The sequence below is a fragment of the Schistocerca cancellata genome, chromosome 4 (assembly GCF_023864275.1).
Source record: "Schistocerca cancellata isolate TAMUIC-IGC-003103 chromosome 4, iqSchCanc2.1, whole genome shotgun sequence".
NCBI classification, from domain to species: domain Eukaryota; kingdom Metazoa; phylum Arthropoda; class Insecta; order Orthoptera; family Acrididae; genus Schistocerca; species Schistocerca cancellata.
The window spans coordinates 677,613,465-677,635,271 of NC_064629.1; the positions used below are offsets into that span (position 1 = coordinate 677,613,465).

The following is a 21,807-nucleotide window of genomic DNA, read 5'->3' on the forward strand; positions in this document are numbered from 1 at the left end:
TGGAAGTGAAGCATGGATGATAAATATGTTGGACAAGAAGAGAATAGAAGCTTTCGAAATGTGGTGCTACACAAGAATTCTGAAGATTAGATGGGTAGATCACATAACTAATGAGGAGGTATTGAATAGAATTGGGGAGAAGAGGAGTTTGTGGCGCAACTTGACTAGAAGAATGGATCGGTTGGTAGGACATGTTCTGAGACATCAAGGGATCACAAATTTAGCATTGGAGGGCAGCGTGGAGGGTAAAAATCGTAGAGGGAGACCAAGAGATGAATATACTAAGCAGATTTAGAAGGATGTAGGTTGCAGTAAATACTGGGAGATGAAGAAGCTTGCACGGGATAGAGTAGCTTGGAGAGCTGCATCAAACCCGTCTCAGGACTGAAGACCACAACCACAACAACAACAACAACAACAACATCACTGACTTCCATTTGTAGCAGGATTTTTGGAGATATACTGTGACCGAACAGCATAAAATAACTCGAAGAAAACGATCTATTGACAAACGACCAGCATGGAATCAGAAATCAAAGGTCGCAATTGAGGGAGACTGCGATCTGGGCCCGAGTAACCAGCCTAGGTCAACTAAAGTTGATCATCGGATGGTTTCACCGGCCACCTGATTCCGCCTTATAAGTTGCAGAATCTTTCAAAGAAAATCTATGCTCTGTAGCGCGGAAGAACTCCGGCCACGAAACGTTAGTTGGAGAAGACTTTAGCTGCCGAGTGTAGACTGGGACATCTATGGATTAATTGGACATAGAACGGACAGACTGTCGCGCGAAGTGGTTCTGGACACTTTTTTCGAAAACTGTCTTGAGCAGATACTTCGGTAACCCACACGCAAAGGACTTATCTTAGATCTTACAGCTAATTCCAGTTCCAAAGAAAGAAGTTGCTCACAAGTGTGAACATTACCGAACTGTGTTGTTGTTGTTGTTGTTGTTGTCTTCAGTCCTGAGACTGATTTGATGCAGCTCTCCATGCTACTCTATCCTGTGAAAGCTGCATCTTCTCCCAGTACGTACTGCAGCCTACATCCTTCTGAATCTACTTAGTGTATTCATCTCTTGGTCTCCCCCTACGATTTTTACCCTCCACGCTGCCCTCCAATACTAAATTGATGATCCCTTGATGTCTCAGAACATGTCCTACCAACCGATCCATTCTTCTAGTCAAGTTGCGCCACAAACTCCTCTTCTCCCCAATTCTATTCAATACCTCCTCATTAGTTATGTGATCGATCCATCTAATCTTCAGCATTCTTGTGGAGCACCACATTTCGAAAGCTTCTATTCTCTTCTTGTTCAAACTATTTATCGTCCATGTTTCACTTCCAGACATGGCTACACTCCATACAAATACTTTCAGAATCGACTTCCTGACACTTAAATCTATACTCGATGTTAATAAATTTCTCCTTGCCATTGCCAGTCTACATTCCATATCCACTCTACTTCATTACCGAACTATCAGTTTTATAAGTGATAGTTGCAAACAATAACACGAATTCTTTACAGAAAAATGTAAAAACTTGTAGAAGCTGACCTCTGGGAAGATCAGTTTGGATTCTGGTGAAATATAGGAACACGCGAGGCAATACTGAACCTACGACGTATATTAGAAGATGGGTTAAGGTAAGGTAAGCCTAAATTTATAGTGTTTTTAGACTTAGAGAAAGCTTTTGACAATGTGGACTATAATAGTATATTTGAAATTGTTAAGGTAGCAGGGGTAAAATACAGGGGTGAAAGGCTATTTATAACTTGTGCAGAAACCGGACCGCAGTTATAAGAGTCGAGGGGCATAAAAGGGAAGCAGTGGTTGAGAATAGAGTGGGACAGTGTTGTAGCCTATCCCCGATGTTATTCCATCTCAACACTGAGCAAGCAGTAAAGGAAACTAAAGACAATTTGGAATAGGAGTTAAGGTTCAGAGAAAAGAAATAAAATCTTTGAGGTTTAGTGACACGTTATAACGTTTCTATGTTCTTTCTCCTAAGGGCATGGAGTGACGATCGTTGGACAATATTTTAATAAAATTCTGAAAAGACTACAGAATGGTAAGTTTAATGAATCATGTCCTCAAGTTATTCATTAAAATACTGCATTTCATAGTATAACGTAAATGTGAGGAGAGTACAGGTGACTCTCAGTTTGAATTCAAAAATGGTTTCGGGATTTGGCAGGCGTTACTCAGCTTTCAGGTATTTATTCAGCACTGTCGTGAAGTTGACGTCCGTTTTTTTGATTGCTTCATCGATTATGTAAAAGCTTTATGCACTGTTCAGCATGAGAAATTGATGCATATCTTGGGCGAACTGGGAATGCATGGTTGTGTCATCCGATTGACTGGAAAGTGCTAGTGCGTGTGTCGTTGGTCAGCTATCAGAAGATTATGAAATGCGTTCGCAGGGGGTGTATTCTCTCCTCATCACTTTTTGACATGTATTCTGAAAACATTTTCCGAGATGCTCTTCATGGAATGAATTACGGAGCAGTCTTAATGGAGTTATCAATAACATCAGACATGCTGATGTCTTATCTTCCTTGCAACGAGGCTGGAAGACCTGGAAGAACTGTTAAACAATGTTACTGAAGAGAGCAATGCCATGGGCTTACGTTTATACTTTAAGAAGAAACCGAGATCAAATTCAGGGCGCTCTTACACACGCTAATAAATATCTGGGGTGTCAAATAAACGACAACTAGGACTTCTCTCCAGAAATTCGCTGCAGAATTGAAGAGACCAGGAGTTCTTTCCAGAAAATGTAGAAAGTTCTGTCTAGCCGTGACATAAGTATTACACTTCGCACTCGACCACTTTGATGCTACTATGGAGTTGAGTCACCGCAGTATTATGTAAGAAACTGGAGGCATTTGAAATTTGGGCGCATCGAAGGATGTTAAGGATACCATAGACAGATAAAGTCACGAATGTGGCAGTAACACGGCGTATGAAGAAAGATTTAGAAATTCTGAATAACATCAAGGGAAGAAAACTGGAATACTTTGGCATTATAATGCGCAACAACAAATACAGCTTGTTGCAACTAACACTTCAAGGAAAAAGTGATGGCAGGGATGGTTCAGGACGTAGAAGATTATCCTAGCAAAAGAACTTAATCCAGTGGTTTGGAATGAGCAGAGACTCACTGTTCAGAGAAGCCAAGCACAAACAACATGGAGAAGAAGAAAACGGGGAGACAAAGTTTCGTTCCGCTTTTTACAAATTTCAGATACAGGTGTTTAATAGCTGGTGACCGTGGAAGACATCAAATTTCTACGAGGAGGATGCATGAAAATTGGCCTCACGCTACTGTACGTTTTCTAACAATTAAGTGGTGAGTGGTACGTAACTGCATTTGGTAGTGCTGTGTGTGTGTGTGCTCGGCGAGTCTGCACGTCATTGGTGTGTGTGTGTGTGTGTGTGTGTGTGTGTGTGTGTGAGAGAGAGAGAGAGAGAGAGAGAGAGAGAGAGATTTCGAAGCTGACAGTACTACAACGGTTCGCATCTTTCGACAAGCTGTTTAAAGCCGAATTGTGTAACATTCTGAAACTGATCTCGTGCTGTATAGCAATATGAGGCAGACGCTGGTATTGGTCGAGGCAGAAACCAAACAGCGGGGGCCTGCAGATCTCAGGTTTCCTGCGAGCGGATAAGGCAGGGAAACAACGTTGCTCCCGAATACGCAATCGCCGATACCTGCCCGGCCCACACTCCAAACGGAGGGGGAAAAAAAATCCGCATCTCCGACATCACGAACGCTACGACATGTAAAACCCGATAACCACAGGCCTCTGGATAAGGGCATCTGAGGCTGGGCTGCTGAGAAATTCAGCCCTGAAGAGACTTCCCTAAAAGATAGGCCACGGACAGTATATTAATTACTTCAAGCAAACGCGGTACAAGTACTGCCTATTCAGATAAAAATACACATTTACAGCGCCGACTCATCGTTAAAAGGAAATCATGTATACATTGCAGAGTTTTCACTACGGCGTACTGCTCCGCCTGAGGTACATCCATATCGTTGAAGACTCTAATCTATCTCCACAGACATTACTTCCAAGCCGAATATTATGATATATTTCATTGGGTGTTACAGGCACATATGGAAGTAGGATTCCACTTCTTTTATCAGCGTAATGCGAAGAATATATCCGTAAAGTGTGTACGACTGTAACTAGTTCTTGCGGAGGGTGATGGCGTGTTTCTGTTGTTATGGATGATATGGAAATCACAGGAAGAGATGAGGTGAAATTTGTTACGGGCACATAGCTTTTGTCTCCTGAATTACATGAAGTGGGTTGTCGAGTTTCACGTCCCCATTCCATTGACATACAGCTGTCAACAGTATCAAATGCTCGGCCTTCAGGAGATTCTGTACTGAAATAATCCATGACATAGGAACACAGTTTGATGACCCTTTCTCCCGTTGTGGGCGGAATATTGCCGATGTAAACTTCTCTCATCATCAAGATAACAGTCGTTTCCCCGTTATGTTACACGATCACAACCATGTATAGACAGGGTGCAATAAAGGCTGAACATGTCCTGCTTCAGATACGTTCATTTGAATGAACTGAAATGAACGCCCTTAACGATTTACTAATACCGCTACAAAATAAATATACAATCGGATAAAATTTGAAACTCTGTTAATCAAACCAGGCCCCAAAAGTATCTCAATAATTTTTCTAATTAATTACGGAAGTCCCCAAAAATCTACAAATACTGTTCAGTTTCATCATCAAACTATATTTACATTGCAATGAAGTGGAAACTGCACTATGTCGTTTTCTTCGGCATCACATATAGTGTATTTTCTGCTTATTTTTGCTTAACTTTTTTCTCCGAATATTGACACGTGTCATATCACTTTACTCCACCTAATATGAGTTATTGAATGCTGTTCGAAAAGTAACTCATTCCGTTTAAGAATCATTTTCCCAAATGCCCCAATAGTAAAAAAGTGCGGTTATTGAGCACACAGCACAATATTTTCCACTTTTCCTATTATCATTAGTCAAAATCGTTGTTGAAACATCGTGAAGAGTATAGGAAATATTAAAAAGAGTCAGTAACACGCGGAATAGTTTGCCAGCTCCACATTTAAAGCGAGCTGGTGCTCAAACCACGCTCGATTACAACATATAACGACGTGTTGTATGGTTCAATATTCAGGTTTAGGCCTAAAATGTTATCGATTAATACCGATAAACACCCTAACATGAAGGCTCCTCATTTACAAAAGGAAACACTGAAAATATGAAGGAATGAGGCGTTGTGAATGACAGGTCTTACCTTTTCTCGAGAGAGCACCATCCGCAGTAAGGGTCCTTCGCCTCCAGGCACATGGAGCAGTTGCCGTAGCTCCCACAATGCTCCACTTTGATTTTCGTCACCTGAAACAAATCGAGGTTTCACTGTAGTTGCGGAATTTTAAACAGCACTTTCGCAGATACGCAGTATAATATTTACGCTTTAAGCAGCTGAAGTAAGACTCTCCGTAGTTGCAAGCAACGTACACTTTAGCCCTGATGGTAATGGCGACTAGGCAAGGCACGAATTCTACGATTTTTAAGTTTTCGGGAGACACCATCATCTATCCATATACTAATGGCGAACAAAAGGTGAATATGGTGTCCCATCATGTTCATATTACACTACCGTCCATGATGGTAGACTTAACTTGCACATCATTTCATTTCACGTAAATATTCCATTGGAGGCGTCATCATGGAAACACGTACACTCAAAAGCGCCCCTAGGCTCAGTCCTTGATCCGTTGCCTTACCCCATAATTACGAGGGCTATTTTATTTTTTTTTTTTCAAACTCCGATCGGTCTGGAAATGTAAAGCACAGAGAAAATCAAAAACGTTTTATTTGCAACATTTAGCTATACCTTCCCGCTACTTCTCTACACAGTCGCCGCTCTGACTTCGACACTTGTCCTAGCGTGGTACCAACTTTCCAATAATCACTCCGTAGAAGGCAGCCACCTGTGATTTCCGCTTATTCCCTACATACGTCTGCAGCTCGTTGTCAGTGACAAAATGCTGCCCTCATAGCCAGCAGTTCATGTGAGAAAATAGACGAAAATCAGAGGAAGCAAGTCCGGACAGTATGGTGGGTGAGCAAACACTTCCCATCGAAACTGCTGCAGGTGCGTCTTCGTTGCCCCTACAGTATTCGGTCGAGAATTGTCATGAAGGAGGAAATTCATGCCAGTTACGATATGTAGGCTGCAAGGAATCAAGTGAAACGTCTTAGTAGGACCTCACACTTGGCAGGAGACACTATTTTCTACGCATCTTTATACGCTCACTGTGCGCTCAGAACTGAAAAATGAAACGTGTCGCGATAGACGGACGTACTAGATACATTGCACAACACATCTGCGCAAAGCTTCACCGGATTTTCAGTGCGGTTTTAATTTCGTGACGAAGCGGAAGTTGATAAAAAAACAAGTGGCCCTCCTATTCATTAATGATATCTCAGATGTGACACATTCTGTCCCCAAGAACACTGCATTTTCCATGCTGTGCAGGAACGATGGCTTTTGTTCAGTGTCACGATGGGTTTCTTAGACTAAACCCGAAGAAGCCGCAGGTAACATTCATTTCGCACAGGGAGCCCACCATCTAACACATTCACGGAACAGTTCCCTCTGTACTCCTTGATAGTACCCAATTACTCTACGAAAAATTAGTGAAACGTCTCAGCATAGTATTAGACGAGTATTCATTCTGGAAAGGATTAACTGTCACAACACACAGTAATTTCTCTCTTGCTTACATGCTTTTCAAAAATTTAGAAAAAGAATTACATATAAAATAAAACAATGGCTAATCCTGTCAGTAGTTCAGACGAGTATGTTCTACTGTGATGTAGTTTAGTACACCACAAATAGCGAAACCTATAGACGACTCGAACTAGCCATCATTGCTTGAGTGAGATTTGTAGTATTCAGTTGTTTGATGATGTTAATCCTCCTTATGCTCGGTTAGGGTGGACGTGGTCGGATGGTGAACGTAATTTTCACACTTTTTATCTTCTTTTATACCTTACTCACTGCTGACCTCAGTTCCTCTCCTCGCATATCAAATGCGTATCGTGTTCCGTAACTGTAGTACAACATCTAATATGTTCGGCATCGAGACTGTACCTATGCATAACAATAACTCTTTCTCCATCTCCTCCTCCGTTTCGGTCACAAGACTCTGGAAGAATCTATACCGTAAACCACATCAGACCCAAAACCTCACAGTTTTTCAGAGGAGATTGAAGTTTTTCCTGTTATAATCGACATAGCTTCCCTCTCGTCATATTCCATCTGCCTTGCTTCTGTACAAGAGCGAATCCGTATTTTTGTCACATTGTCAACGTATTCCCAGCTTTCCCCACGCCTATATCTCCATCTATTAATGTTTTTTTTAAATTTCTCTCTATCTTATCTGCTAACTTTACGCTATTATTTCTTGGTCTCCATCGAACCAGACAACTTCACCTCTAGATTTAATTTCCTTCTTTACTGCTGCAGAGTATTCCTGTTGGCATGTTGTTACTCACATTCGACAAGAACGTTATGTTCTGAGATAATCACTTAACACAATGTAATAAGATTTATATAACAATCACATCTACTATTATTATTGTTGATATCATTATGAACACAGCAGATGAGATCGCTATCGTATTTATCACTAGTCGAACGCTTCCCAAGCGTCTAGGACTGCGTAATGTATCGGCAGATAATTTGAGCAGATCTCAGCAAAGTGGCTTTTTGTAGTTAGCAATCCCAACAGATTTCAAGTGCCCACTAAGATCTTTCGATACTGCTCCCAGTGTGCCGGGAACCACTGGGACCACTTTCACTGGTTTGTGCCAGAGCCGCTTTTAGTTCGTTTTTCGAAACCTCGCATCTGTTCTAGTTGTTTCTGGCCAATTCTGCTTTCGCCTGGGGTGGCAATTTCAATGATGCGCACTTTCCTTTCCTCCACAAACCTGATGTCTTTTGTATTGTGTTCCGGCGTACGATTTGTCTGAAGTTCCGCAGTGATGTAGCATGATCGTTTTGGCCAGCTTTTTCTGACTTGTGGTCCCGGTAGATGATAATTTTGGCACAAGCTACAGCTCACGTACTATACATATTGTGATGTTAGTTCTAAGGATGTCAGATAAAGTATATAAATAAATAAATAACTAAAGACTAGAATTCCACCATCAACCCGAACTGTATCAATAGCCCCACGCGTTTTGCCACCTAGTAGTGCCTTCCTTCGCTATTCGCATTCGGGACAACGACGTCTGGCCATCCTGACTTACGTTTCCCATAATTACCTTCAATCGCTCCAGGCAAATGCCGGAACGATTCCTCTGAAAGGCCACGGCTGATTTCCTTTCCCATCCTGGAAACAAATTGAGATTGTGTTCCCGCTCTCGATGTCGACTAGACGTTAAACCATAATCTTCCTTCCTTCGTTATTTGCGATCAGTCCAGACGATCTTTTTTCACACGTGAAGTGTCCACTTTACAGACTCTTTTGCTTGTGACTGTTATTGTACGCCAAATCCATACCTGTTACAGACATGTACGTACGTTTGTATATACGTATGTTCCACATCTCCACCTAAATTACCGGCCGCTGTGACCGAGCGGTTCTAGGCGATTCAGTCTGGAACCGCCTGACCGCTACGGTGATGTCCTTAGGTTGGTTAGGTTTAAGTAGTTCTAAGTTCTAGGGGACTGATGACCTCAGATGTTAAGTCCCACAATGCACAGAGCCATTTGTATCCACACAAATTACTCGATAGATTTCAATCAAACTTGGTATACCTATCACTTACTGACTGAAAAGAATCGCTGTGGTGTAAGAACCTCCTACCTATCAAAGGGGTGAGCGTGGTGGTGAAAAAGATGAAATAAAAAAAGGTTAGTGTTTACTACATTTTCGCTGTTTATGCAGTAAAACTGCGCATCAGGCATGACGTTTTAATTTATTGCTTCTTTACTACTACCTCTATCCGCAACACATTTCGCAAACGGTATCCACATATTTTACCTAAAAAATATAAATTTGTACGAAACACAGTTTAGGAGATATGTCATAAACACTGAGATGCGTGAAAACGAAAATGCAGAGCGAAATTGGCTAGAAATTCAGGTAAAATATGTGTACAAATACATGTGAAATACACTATGTGATCAAAAGTATCCGGACACCCCGAAAAACATACGTTTTTCATATTAGGTGCATTGTACTGCCACCTTCTGCCTGCCACTCCATAGCAGCGACCTCAGTAATCATTAGACATCGTGAGGCAGCAGAATGGAGCGCTCCGTGGAGCTCACGGACTTCGAACGTGGTCAAGTGATTGGGTGTCACTTGTATCATACGTCTGTACGCGAGATTTCCACACTCCTAGACATCCCTAGGTCCACTGTTTCCGATGTGATAGTGAAGGGACACGTACAGCACAAAACGTACAGGCCGACCTCGTCTGTTGACTGACAGAGACCGCCGACAGTTGAATACGGTCGAATGTGTAATAGGCAAATATCTATCCAGACTATCACACAGGAATTCCAAACTGCATCAGGATCCACTGCAAGTGCTATGACAGTTAGCCGGGAGGTGAGAAAACTTGGATTTCATGGTTGAGCGGCTGCTCATGAGCCACACATCATACCGGTAAATGCCAAACGACGACTCGCTTGGTGTAAGGAACGTAAACATTGGACGATTGAACAGTGGAAAAACGTTTTGTGGAGGGACGAATCACGGTACACAATGTGGCGATTCGATGGTAGGGTGTGCGTGTGGTGAATGCCCGGTGAACGTTATCTGTCAGCGTGTATAGTGCCAACAGTAAAATTCGTAGGCGGCTGTGTTGTGATGTGGTCATGTTTTTCGTGGAGGGGGCTTGCATCCCTTGTTGTTTTGCCCGGTGAACGTCATATGTCAGCGTGTGTAGTGCCAACAGTAAAATTTGGAGGCGGTTGTGTTAATGTGTGGTCATGTTTTTCATGGAGGGTGCTTGCACCCCTTGTTGTTTTGCGTGGCACTATCACAGCACGGGTCCACCTTCTTGCTTCCCACTGTTGTAGAGCAATTATGGGATGGCGACTTCATCTTTCAACACGATCGATCATTTGTTCATAATGCACGGCCTGTGGCGGAGTGGTTACACGACAATAACATCCCTGTAATAGACTGGCCTGCAGAGAGTCATGATCTGAATCTTATAGAACACCTTTGGGATGTTTTGGAACTCCAACACGTGCCTGGCCTCACCGACCAACATCTATACCTCTACTCAGTGCAGCACTCCGTGCCGGCCAGTGTGGCCGAGCGGTTCCAGGCGCTTCGGTCTGGAACCGCGCGACCGCTACGGTCGCAGGTTAGAATCCTGCCTCGGGCATGGATGTGTGTGCTGTCATTAGGTTAGTTAAATTTAAGTAGTTCTAAATTCTAGGGGACTGATGACCTCAGATGTTAAGTCCCGTAGTACTCAGAGCTATTTTGAAGCACTCCTTGAAGAATGGGCTGCAATTCCCCAAGAAACCTTCGAGCACCTGATTGTACGTATGCCTGCGAGAGTGGAAGCTGTCATCAAGGCTAAGGGTGAGCCAACACGATACTGAGTTCCAGCATTACCGATGGAGGACGCCACAGATGACTGGGTGTTGTGTGATGTCCTTAGGTTAGTTAGGTTTAAGTAGTTCTAAGTTCTAGGGGACTGATGACCATAGCTGTTAAGTCCCATAGTGCTCAGAGCCAGTTGAACCAGACGCCACGGACTCGTTTTCAGCCAGGTGTCCGCATTCTTTTGATCACATAGTGTGTATGTGACTTGTACGTTTGCGTACAAAGCCGATGGTAAATAGCTCCTCCTAAACCCCTGGATCGATTTCATCCTAATTTGGTACACATATTACTTACTATCCGTAAAGAAATACTGTGGCGGTAAGAACCACCTATCTGCTATAGGGGTGGAGGTGATATCGTGGAGAGAGAAGAAGGAACGAGGAGATCGACAGAGGAAGAGTGGTGGAGGAGATGGACAGAGAGCGAGGGAGAGGAGATGGAGGAGGAGCTGGACAGAGGGAGGGGGGACGAGGAGATAAAAGGAATGAGTAGAAGATGAAGAGGCAGGAGGAGTATTCAATGTGCAAAAATTGAGGAAGGAACACACGGACAGAGGGAGGGGTAGGAGCAGATGGACTAAAAGAGAGGCAGGAGGAGACAGATAGAGAGTGGGTGGTGGAAGAGATGGACAGAGAGAGGGAGCAGAAGGAGGTGGACAAAGGACAGATCGGAGGGCGGAGAAAATGGGCAAAGAGAGGGCAAGGAGGAGATCGGTTAATACAATAGTAATAAATACATACCCGGACAACCCGCCGGGTACTCAGCTATTTTTAATACACAATAAGAGTTATAGTGATATATACCTTTCCCTACGGCACTCTCGAGCTCAGTGAATCCTTAGTCCGTCTGTAAAACTCTGTCTAGCGTGTATGGTGCACTCTGCTTCACAGAAAAACATCAGTGCCATTCCAAGTCTGGTTAACTATCCTGCATGCACGCATTTTGTCCAGCAGGCATATTCTAGGTAACCCAAGCACTTTGCTCGTAACGGTCCTTATAAACACGGCCGCCCGCGAGGGCTGTTCCCACGTGGTCTCTCCTGACTTCCCGGTAGTCCGCTCACGGCCACCTCAGCTGCGTCTTCTCCACAAGTCTTCTCCGTACTACATTCTTGGCCAGTTGCTCGATCTTTTCTGGCTTGCTCCTTCTTGAAACTGGCTCCGCTCTTTGGCTGTAGTGCCGCCCGCAATTACTACCGCGAAATGAAAACTCACACAGAAGTACAGCGCCTAATTAAGACCCTGAATACTTACGTGCAAGCTGGCCAAGATATTTTGTAGCATTCACCGAGGCCGTAATATTTATCTTTCAGAAGACATGAAAGAAAAAATTTAAAACGTTGAAATGATACGCACAATAATAGCTCAGAAAGTGGACGGGCTTTCTGGAATATAAAGGTGCGCCGGAAGTCGGACAGAATTGAGGAACGCCTCAGCCGGCCGTGTATGCATTTTAAACGGTCTTCCACACTCACTCGTCTGAATACCAAACTAGTTCGCCGAGCTGCTTCGAATTCAGACCTTACAAACGTAATTACGAATATAAAGACTCGTACAAAACCAGTACGATTAAAAGCGGGCGATTAAGGCTAGGAGCCGGGAGCCGCAAAATACTGGCGTATTCTCTTCAGACAGCTAACTGTACCAAAAAATTAACGAATTCATACCACTGAGATCTAGGAAATTGCTGAATCTGGGTATCAAATTCCAAGTGAATATCGTGTTTGGCTGCACAGTGCTATTTTTGACACGCTGTTCCGATAAACCGTTTCTTTCTAGCTAGAACAAGGTCGGCAGTCACACTTAATGAAAACTTGCTAGCAATCTAAACATAATTCATGAAAAATGTTCTTAATGATACACGCTGTGAGGTTTAATAATTTATATCCTCTTTCTCTACATTGGACCAAACCGTAGAAATGTGTGACTCGTACAGGCTGTCGATTCTTTCCTAAAATAAAATATAGAAATATTCTCATAGGGCCATTAGAGACCACTTTAAGCAAAATTTATACATTATTGGACGCCTTCTTTGCTGGTTACAATAGCAGAATTATTTTCGAAGGTGCCCAATTTTGAGATGCTTTATCGCTTTATTCTGATGTTTGCAAATCACACAATGCATGCTTTCACGTTTGAGTCATTCGTAATTTTTGTTTTATGGGCATTAGGCAGTACTCCAAGGCACATTTCTCTGCCTATCGTATAAACAGCTTCGTATACCAAGCTTGTTTGAAAATGTAACAGCCTTCTAAGTCGTTACAGCCCCTGATTATGTCCCCAGTATTGGGGGACGAAACATTAGGCAGAAGAATGTGCCTTGGATCACAGCCTAATGCCATAAAACAAAAATCCCCAATCTTTTCAGACTTTTTTGAAAGCATTTTCTGAATTTTAGGCTCCAATGGCCGATTTTTTTTTAAAAAAAGTATCTCGCTTTTCATTCATTAAATGAAGGTTCTAGTAGGCTTTAGGTCTTCACTACCCATTTGTTTAGTCATACCTTCATTATTCTGATGCAGTTTTTCTCTTTCTCCCAATATTCAGTGACCACATAAATTTTTTGCGTTCACTGCTTTGCAAAGGACCTTTCCTCAATCGTCTCTGTCTCTCCTAATCCTCTCTGTTCCATTCTTAATACGGTTTCACTTCAAAACAGACAACGGTTTTGGGCTCCTCGCCTCAATCGGTAAAAATGGCACGCTTATAGGATCATTTTGTTCTACCTCTGCCCGTCCGTCTTTTATGACCCCTTCTTCTAAGAAAAAGGTAGAGATGTCAAGTTAAAATTCAAGACAAATACTAAGGTCAACGGTCCCTTGGTGATTTAAAATATTTAAGCTTCCAAGTCAATGCAGTCAAAAGATACACCCATTAATACCACATATTTTTATACTAGCAAACTCACTCATCGAAACCCATAGGGTACTTCCCGCTGACCTACAATCGTGGAATTTGGCAAGAAGCAAGGTTTCACGTCACAAGTAAAAGAAAAAAACCCGAATTGTTAATTTGTAATTATATCACATAAAAATATGTTTTGTCATTTGTTGTCCACTTATCTGTGTGTTCCGTCTCTCACTGAATATGGAGACAGAGGTGTTTTCAAAAATCACATTTTGTGGAAAATACGTGCGAAGCAAATGTGAGAGTGAAATTGCATAAAAAACAGTGTGAAAACAGCATACTCAACAGCAGTAGAAAGAGAGATCCACCAGAGATACACAACAGGACAGAAAATATGACATGCTGCTAAAACGACAAAAAAAAAGGTGGAAAAACCGATCTATAAAAATGCAATTTCACTAGCAATTTAATTTTCAGAAATAAATTTGACCCACAGAAGATGTCACATAGGTGCCGAAACCTGTCTGGGATAATAAAAAGAAACAGTGTTTTGCATAAGCCGGATTTCAAGAAACCCGCATTCTAAAACGCAAACACGAAAAAACATCAAGAGGAACTTCCAACACGAGAAAGACGTTTCTCTTCACTTCATACCGGTTCTAGAAACCTTTTACGTTGTTCAGCTTCTCTGTATCACCATCTCGTGTGTCAAACAAACCTCTGACTATTCGTGCTGTTCTTCTTGGTGTAGGTTCAGCGTCCCCTGTTACACCAATTTGGTATGGGTTTACCTGAGTAATTTTCTAGGGTAGGCCACATCAGGCTTTTTTTTTTTTTCTTAAGCAGTCTCATTTGTAGACAGACTGCGTTTCATCAACATCTCACCAATGAAATGAATTCGGTTACCTGTTTTACCGACGGCTGAGCATATGTGATCGTTCCATTTCATAACCACACAAATTGTTACACGCAGTATTTGTATGGGTTAACTGATTTCATTTGCGACTCATGATATTGTGTAGTCAGAGGATACTACTTTTCTGCGTTTCGTGAAACGCAAAAGTTTACCTGTGTGTGCAGTTAAAGCAAGTTGCCAATCTCTGCATCACTTAGAAAACTTATCAAGATTTGAATGGATATTTTTGCCGCTTGTATCAGACGTTTGTGAATTCTGTATCAGCCATCTTTGGCTGCTCACTATCCGAAGTTATTAGCACATTTTGTCCATAGTTGGTCTGGCGCTACTTTGATGTTTATTGTGGACTTTTCAAACACTTAAATCTAGAATTATTCAGAAATGTATCATCATTGTTATTTACTTTGATTTTCTGGTGCAGGTTTTTGAATCTCATCTAACAGCGTCGCGATATGAGTGTTACATATTATTAACTTAACTACGTGGGGAACAGAGTTTGAAGCCCATACCGATCGTAGACATGAATCGCTGCAGGCGAAAGGCAACCACCGCAAATTTTTTGTTTTTTATTTTTTTTTTGTTTTTGCTTTTAATTTTTCGTTAAATTGTTTCGTGGCCACAAGTTTATTGCCTAAAGGGACATCGTGGTGGCAGATATTTACAGGAATGCGGAAAATTGTAAACCGACTTCGAAATTCGTGTTTTCGCTAGTGGTTTCAAATTAATTACAGGGATACCGAGCGGCAGTTTTACCTGCAGCAATACAAAAAAAATTGCTCCGTACTGCAGGCCGGTGCTTCGTATCGATATGGTTTAATTTCGTCGGTCGGTTGGGCGTGTTCGATAATGACAGTTAGCAGAAATGACCTGCCCACTGGAATGTTTTGAAGTACACATTGATTGAATTAAAACAGCGACCATTCACATTGCTTTGTATTATCTTGTTGTTTCATTATGGGCTGATCTGATGTGTCTTCAGTTGGCAACTCTTCCGCAACTCTATTACAAAAAAAGAAAGAAAAATACAACATTGGTTATGCTTTTATCATCTCCTTCGTTCTTAGAGGAGAGTCTTGTACCTAGAGGATAGTGTAGCTAAGAACACATGATGTTTCTTGGTCGGTATATCAATCTAGTGACCTATTTTAGAATCACGTGAAGAATTGCACACTGGAGACCGCCAGAAGCAATTTACGCCGTTGTCTACTTTTTGATTATTATGAAGCATGAGGTTGCATTTTGTGCAACATTTGTAAATATTTCAGTTCGGCACATTTGTGTTTTGTATAAAAGCCGGCCGGGATGGCCGAGCGGTTCTAGGCGCTACAGTCTGAAACCACACGACCACTTCTGCCGCAGGTTCGAAGCCTGCCTCGGGCATGAATAGGTGTGATGTCCTTAGGTTAATTAGGTTTAAGTAGTTCTAAGTTCTAGGGGACTGATGACCTCAGAAGTTAAGTCTCATAGGGCTCAGAGCCATTTGAACAATTTTTTTGTATAAAATATTAAAGCAATTTGGAAGATATCGCTAATTCTTCAGTTACGAAATTCAACGATGAGGAAAATTCTATGTATTTTCAAACTTGGTTATATAACAGGTGGACGGTTAAGCCACATTTCGTCGATCGTGCACCTTCTTGTATCTTGAAACGCAAGGTCTTCTGTCAGAGAACATGTGATATTTGCAAATGAGCAGAATTTGTTTAATATCTTAACAATTTTATCTTTTTTGCGAATGAAAATTTGTGTTAGTTTTCTACAGCTTCTGTTTCAAAATGTGTTTAATTTGCAACTGATTTTTGCTTGGAGATCTACCTAATTTGTTTTAGCTTACTGATTATTGGTTTGTAGTAGAGTAATAATGTAACAGACAGACATTAGCCCGCCGGTGTGGCCGAGCGGTTCTAGGCGCTTCAGTCTGGAACCGCGTGACCACTACGGTCGCAGGTTCGACTCCTGCCTCGGGCATCGATGTGTGTGATGTCCTTAGGTTAGTTAGGTTTAAGTAGTTCTAAGTTCTAGGGGACTGATGACCTCAGAAGTTAAGTCCCATAGTGCTCAGAGCCATTTGAACCATTTGAACAGACAGTTAAACACAGCACTGGAAATATTTTCTCGATTGCAACACTTTTACATAACAAAAAATTAAATTTTGTTGTTCATAGCTACATGACTATTTTGTACCTCGGAACATTAGTCACAATTGGAAAAACCTTACTTTTCTGGTGTAATTTTTGTAATTTCAGAAAAAGACTGCAGCACACAAAAAGTGAATTTTGTCGTTTAAAAATGGAGTACGAAAATATACTGAACTTTTATTCCGGGCTGGCTAGAGTTTGAAAAGTGTTCCAGAATATAACACTCTCTCCGGCAATAAACCGTTGTGGTGTCTGTTGATAAGCTTATGGTAGGGTTCGAGTGTGGGGCAGTCCCCACGAAGCCATGTTGTCAACAAGACACTGTGCGAGCTGCTGGTGGCTCCATAATGGTGTGGGCTGTGTTTACGTGAAATGGACTGGGTCCTCTGGTTGAATTGAAACGATCACTGACTGGAAATGGTTATTTGTAGCCTTTCGTGGACCATGTTCCCAAACAGCGATGGAATTGTTATGGATGACTATGCGCCTGGTTGCCGGACCACAATTGTTCTGGACGATTCGTACGAATGATTTGGCTACACAATTCGCCCGACGTGAATCCCATCGAGAGATCAGTTCGTGCACAAAATCCTGTTCCGGCAACACTTTCGCCATTATGGACGGCTATACATCTACATCTACATCTACATTTATACTCCGCAAGCCACCCAACGGTGTGTGGCGGAGGGCACTTTACGTGCCACTGTCATTACCTCCCTTTCCTGTTCCGGTCGCGTATGGTTCGCGGGAAGAACGACTGTCTGAAAGCCTCCGTGCGCGCTCTAATCTCTCTAATTTTACATTCGTGATCTCCTCGGGAGGTATAAGTAGGGGGAAGCAATATATTCGATAACTCATCCAGAAACGCACCCTCTCGGAACCTGGCGAGCAAGCTACACCGCGATGCAGAGCGCCTCTCTTGCAGAGTCTGCCACTTGAGTTTGTTAAACATCTCTGTAACGCTATCACGGTTACCAAATAACCCTGTGACGAAACGCGCCGCTCTTCTTTGGATCTTCTCTGTCTCCTCCGTCAACCCGATCTGGTACGAATCCCACACTGATGCGCAATGCTCAAGTATAGGTCGAACGAGTGTTTTGTAAGCCACCTCCTTTGTTGATGGACTACATTTTCTAAGGACTCTCCCAATGAATCTCAACCTGGTACCCGCCTTACCAACAATTAATTTTATATGATCATTCCACTTCAAATCGTTCCGCACGCATACTCCCAGATATTTTACAGAAGTAACTGCTACCAGTGTTTGTTCTGCTATCATATAATCATACAATAATATAGAGGCAGCATGGCTCAATATTTCTGTAGGGAATTTCCAACGACTTGTTGGTTCCGTGCCACGTCGAGTTGCTGCATTACACTGGGTAAAAGGAGATCATACACGATGTTAGGAGGTATCCAGGTATACACCTGAGTGTATACCATCGTTATCTGTTTTTACTTCCAAAATAATCCGGTTGAATTAAAATCCGCTAACGCGCCAGTGGTAAGCTAACACCTTAGCACCCATTGGCTCAAGTACAAGCTGGAAGAGCAAAATATTAATTTCTCATGTACAAAGTGGCTCTCTTTAAACTAGCTACGAAACCTGTGTCCGCGGATGTGCTGCGAATTCGCTTCACGCTGGAGAGGATTTCGGTTCCAGCAATTTTCTGCGTAAATTCCGTTTCTGCCGATGGCCGATGCCCCGGAGCGCTGTTGGCGTAGAGAGACACGCTAGCGACGCCAACGACGCGGAAAACGCGCTTAGGGCAGAAAGGCGTGCTTCTGCTAACGAAGTCGTAATTGCGTGTGACGCGGCGCTGCTGTGCGCGAGAGCCGATCGGCCGAAATTCGCGGGATTCGGCCTCGCAGACAACGACCGCGGACGGCACAAAGACGCAAAGCATTGCCATCTGCTTCCGTCCGGATACCAAAATAGCAATTAACTCGCAATAACTGAATTCTGAAACAGAGTCGATTAAGGTCGCATGAGAGCTCTGCTTCGTAATTCAGACGTCGCTTTGACTGCAATAACATTCCAATAATTAGAAGAGGAAGGGGGAATGAGAGTGCGCGGCAAATCTCTGAGAGGTGGGAGGGCCCGTGCCAATGTCGATTACGCGGTCACCAGCCGGATCCGTCGCTTTGTGTTAGTAGTTTGTTAAACACTATTTCGAAAATCCCGTTAAATGACTGGGCCTGGTACAAGGAAACTCACTCTCGGGCTCGTACGTTGCGGCCGTCCCTCCCTGCACGCGTAAAGTCGATACTCGTATTTTCACTGGGATGCAAACTCACAGGATAAAACATTAGTTACCCCCTTTAAAGAGCACACTGCTCACTTTGGAACTTTGTAAATGGTTTAAACTGGTACCAGCCGGTTACGTGTGTAGTGTTGCACGAAAAAACACTTACGACATGCGTGTCGGTACCGTAGTGGAGCCTAGCAATACTAGATTTTCTTCTGCGGGAGGTGGAGTGGATACTACAACACAAAATATTCGATCCCGTTATTAAAACTTGAACAATATGAAGTACTTAGTACGGAAACAATCCACATCCATAGCAATATTCTGAGTGTTTGTTATTGTCGCTGAACACTTCAATTTATCACTTAAATTCTGATCTACATCTACATGATTAATCAACAATTCACAATTAAGAGCCTGGCAGAGGGTTCATCGAACCATCTTCAATCTTTCCGTGTGAGCTCTGATTTTCTTATGTTCAAATGTATGTGAAATCTTATGGGACTGAACTGCTAAGGTCATCAGTCTCTAAGTTTACACACTACTTAACCTAAATTACCCGAAGGACAAAGACACACACCCATGCCCGAGGGAGGACTCGAACCTCCGCCAGGACCAGCCGCACAGTCTCTGATTTTCTTATTTTATTATGATGATCGTTCCTTCTTATGTAGGTGGGTGTCAACACAATGTATTCACACTCTGAGGACAAAGTTGGTGACTGAATTTTCATAAGAATACCCTGCCTCAACAAAAAACAGCTTTGTTTTAATGTCTGCCGCCCCAATTCGCATATCATATCCGTGGCACTCTCTCCCCTATTTCACTATAAAACAAAACGAGCTGCACTTCTTTGAACTCTTTCGATGTCTTGTGTCGATTTTATCTGATGCGGATCTCTCACCGCACAACAGTCCTCCAGAAGAGGACGGACAACCGTAGTATAAGCAGTCTCTTTAGTAGACCTGTTGCATTTTCTAAGTGTTCTACCAATTAATCACAGCCTTTGGCTTGCGTTCCCCACAAGACTGTCTGTGTGATCGTTCCTGTTTAAGTTATTCGTGATTGCAGTCAACAAGTATTTAGTTGAATTTACAGCCTTTGGATTTGTGTGCTTTATCCTGTAAATGATTCCTTCAAACGTTTCGTTATTTGGAATCAATTTAGAATGATAAACTCTTCTCTCAATGTACAACTGACTGTTAACTTTGATATGGGCCACTCGTAGACTTGCACTCTACCAAAAGTACGGTTCGGTAGTTTTGGTACAGTAAATAAATGAGTAAGTAAATTGTAGAACTACGTAAAGAGACATAAATGCATGTGTAAGAGAGAAACTGGAAGCCGGCGACTTCTCTTTGTTTAGTTGTTTGTTTCTGTACATAATCAGAACTGCGCATCATTCAGCGTTAGTCCATGGTGTATATTATATCCTTACAGAATATAAATTGCTTTTCATAAGTAATAAAAATTAGTTGATCACGTAACTTCTGCAATTTTATGTAACTTAAGCAATTACTTTTGATGTAAGTACAGTTTACATGCACAAATATATATATGATTCACGAAGATACGCAAATATTTTAATGTGTTTTTCTGCAAGTAAAACTAAAGAAAAAAGTTTATATAAACATAGGTCCGCAAATGTTTAGTTACGGAGTTACGGCTAGTAAAAGGTTTTGCCTGAAATTTAGCAACTTCGCTATATGAAGCCATTGAAAAACTGTACGAAGTTAAATAAAGCACGATTTTCATTTAGTTTGTTGTTATTGATCTGGTGAATCTAATAAAACATGTCCCAGACGAGTATCTGCAATAGTTTTCCAGAGCATCCAGAGAAGCAAAGACTAGTATACAAGTAAATTTGTTTACTTTCCATTAAGAATGAAGAAATGTTTATGTCATTGTTGGCATTGTAGCTGTACCATCATATTTACCATAAATAAGCACCAAATCGGCGTATTCCTCTGTCGTAAATTTGAAAGACATCCCTATTTCACAACCAATCTACAAAGTACAACAGTTACTATGTGGTTTCACTTAAATACAGTGTTGTTATTATGTTCTTTCACTTAACGATACAGATAACTAACTTGTTTCAAGGTTAGGAAACGACTGAAACAATTCACTAACGGTTCCAACAATGACATAAATGTTTCTACATTCTTGGAAGGTACACAAATTTACTTTTACAATAATCCTTGCTTCTCTTGATGTTCTGGAAAACTACTGCAGATACACGTCCGGGACATGCTTTACTAGATTCACCAGACCAGTAACAACAAATAAAATGGAAATCGTGCTTTACTTTAACTTCGTACTGTTTTGCGATGGCTTCATATTAGCGAAGTCGCTAAATTTCAGGCAAAATCTTTTATTAGCCGCAATTCCGTAACTAAACATTTGCGGACCTACGTTTATATCAACTTTTTTCTTTATAATTATTGTTATTTTGTACTCAATAGAACGTTCTTCATCATGATCAAAGGTAAGAATTTCCTGTTATTATTAAGAAATGAGAAAGCAACTTACGAATAATAGAAACTTTTTTTATAATGTTCGAGGAAGTTTTCAAGCGATATTTGATATATTTTTGTTTTGCTTTTTTTATTTTTTGTTGAGAAAATTGCGTTCTATAGCGCTACATGATAAATCTGTACAGTTTTCTTTACTTTTATTACAGCATCGCTTGTTTCAGGTTACAAAGCAACAATTTTTAAATAAAACCTGAATTAAACATCGAAAATTTAAATTTTGTCATAACATTGTTTACTTTTACGTAAGAGACAGGAGGATAACTATGTAAAACAAATATGTTCCACAGATTACGCGGCCCGTAATGTCTCCTCACTCACTTTCTAGACGGTTCACCACTTCCGGTTCCTAGGGAACATACAATAGCAAGGCAGACATCACATACGTAAACAACGCGAACGCTATATGGTAACGTCTGATAAGTACGCAACACTTCTAATGTACAGGTAACGCGGGAACG

General features: G+C 41.8%; 1 protein-coding gene across 1 annotated transcript in view; it reads right to left on the reverse strand.

The window, feature by feature from the left end:
• The window catches only part of LOC126184378 (plexin-B), a 981,143-nt gene that overhangs the window by 305,146 nt on the left and 654,190 nt on the right, over positions 1–21,807 (reverse strand). The window contains exon 4 of the mRNA XM_049926762.1: positions 5,314–5,414. Within this exon, the coding sequence (XP_049782719.1) occupies positions 5,314–5,414 (101 nt within the window). The remainder of the gene's footprint in view (positions 1–5,313; positions 5,415–21,807) is intronic.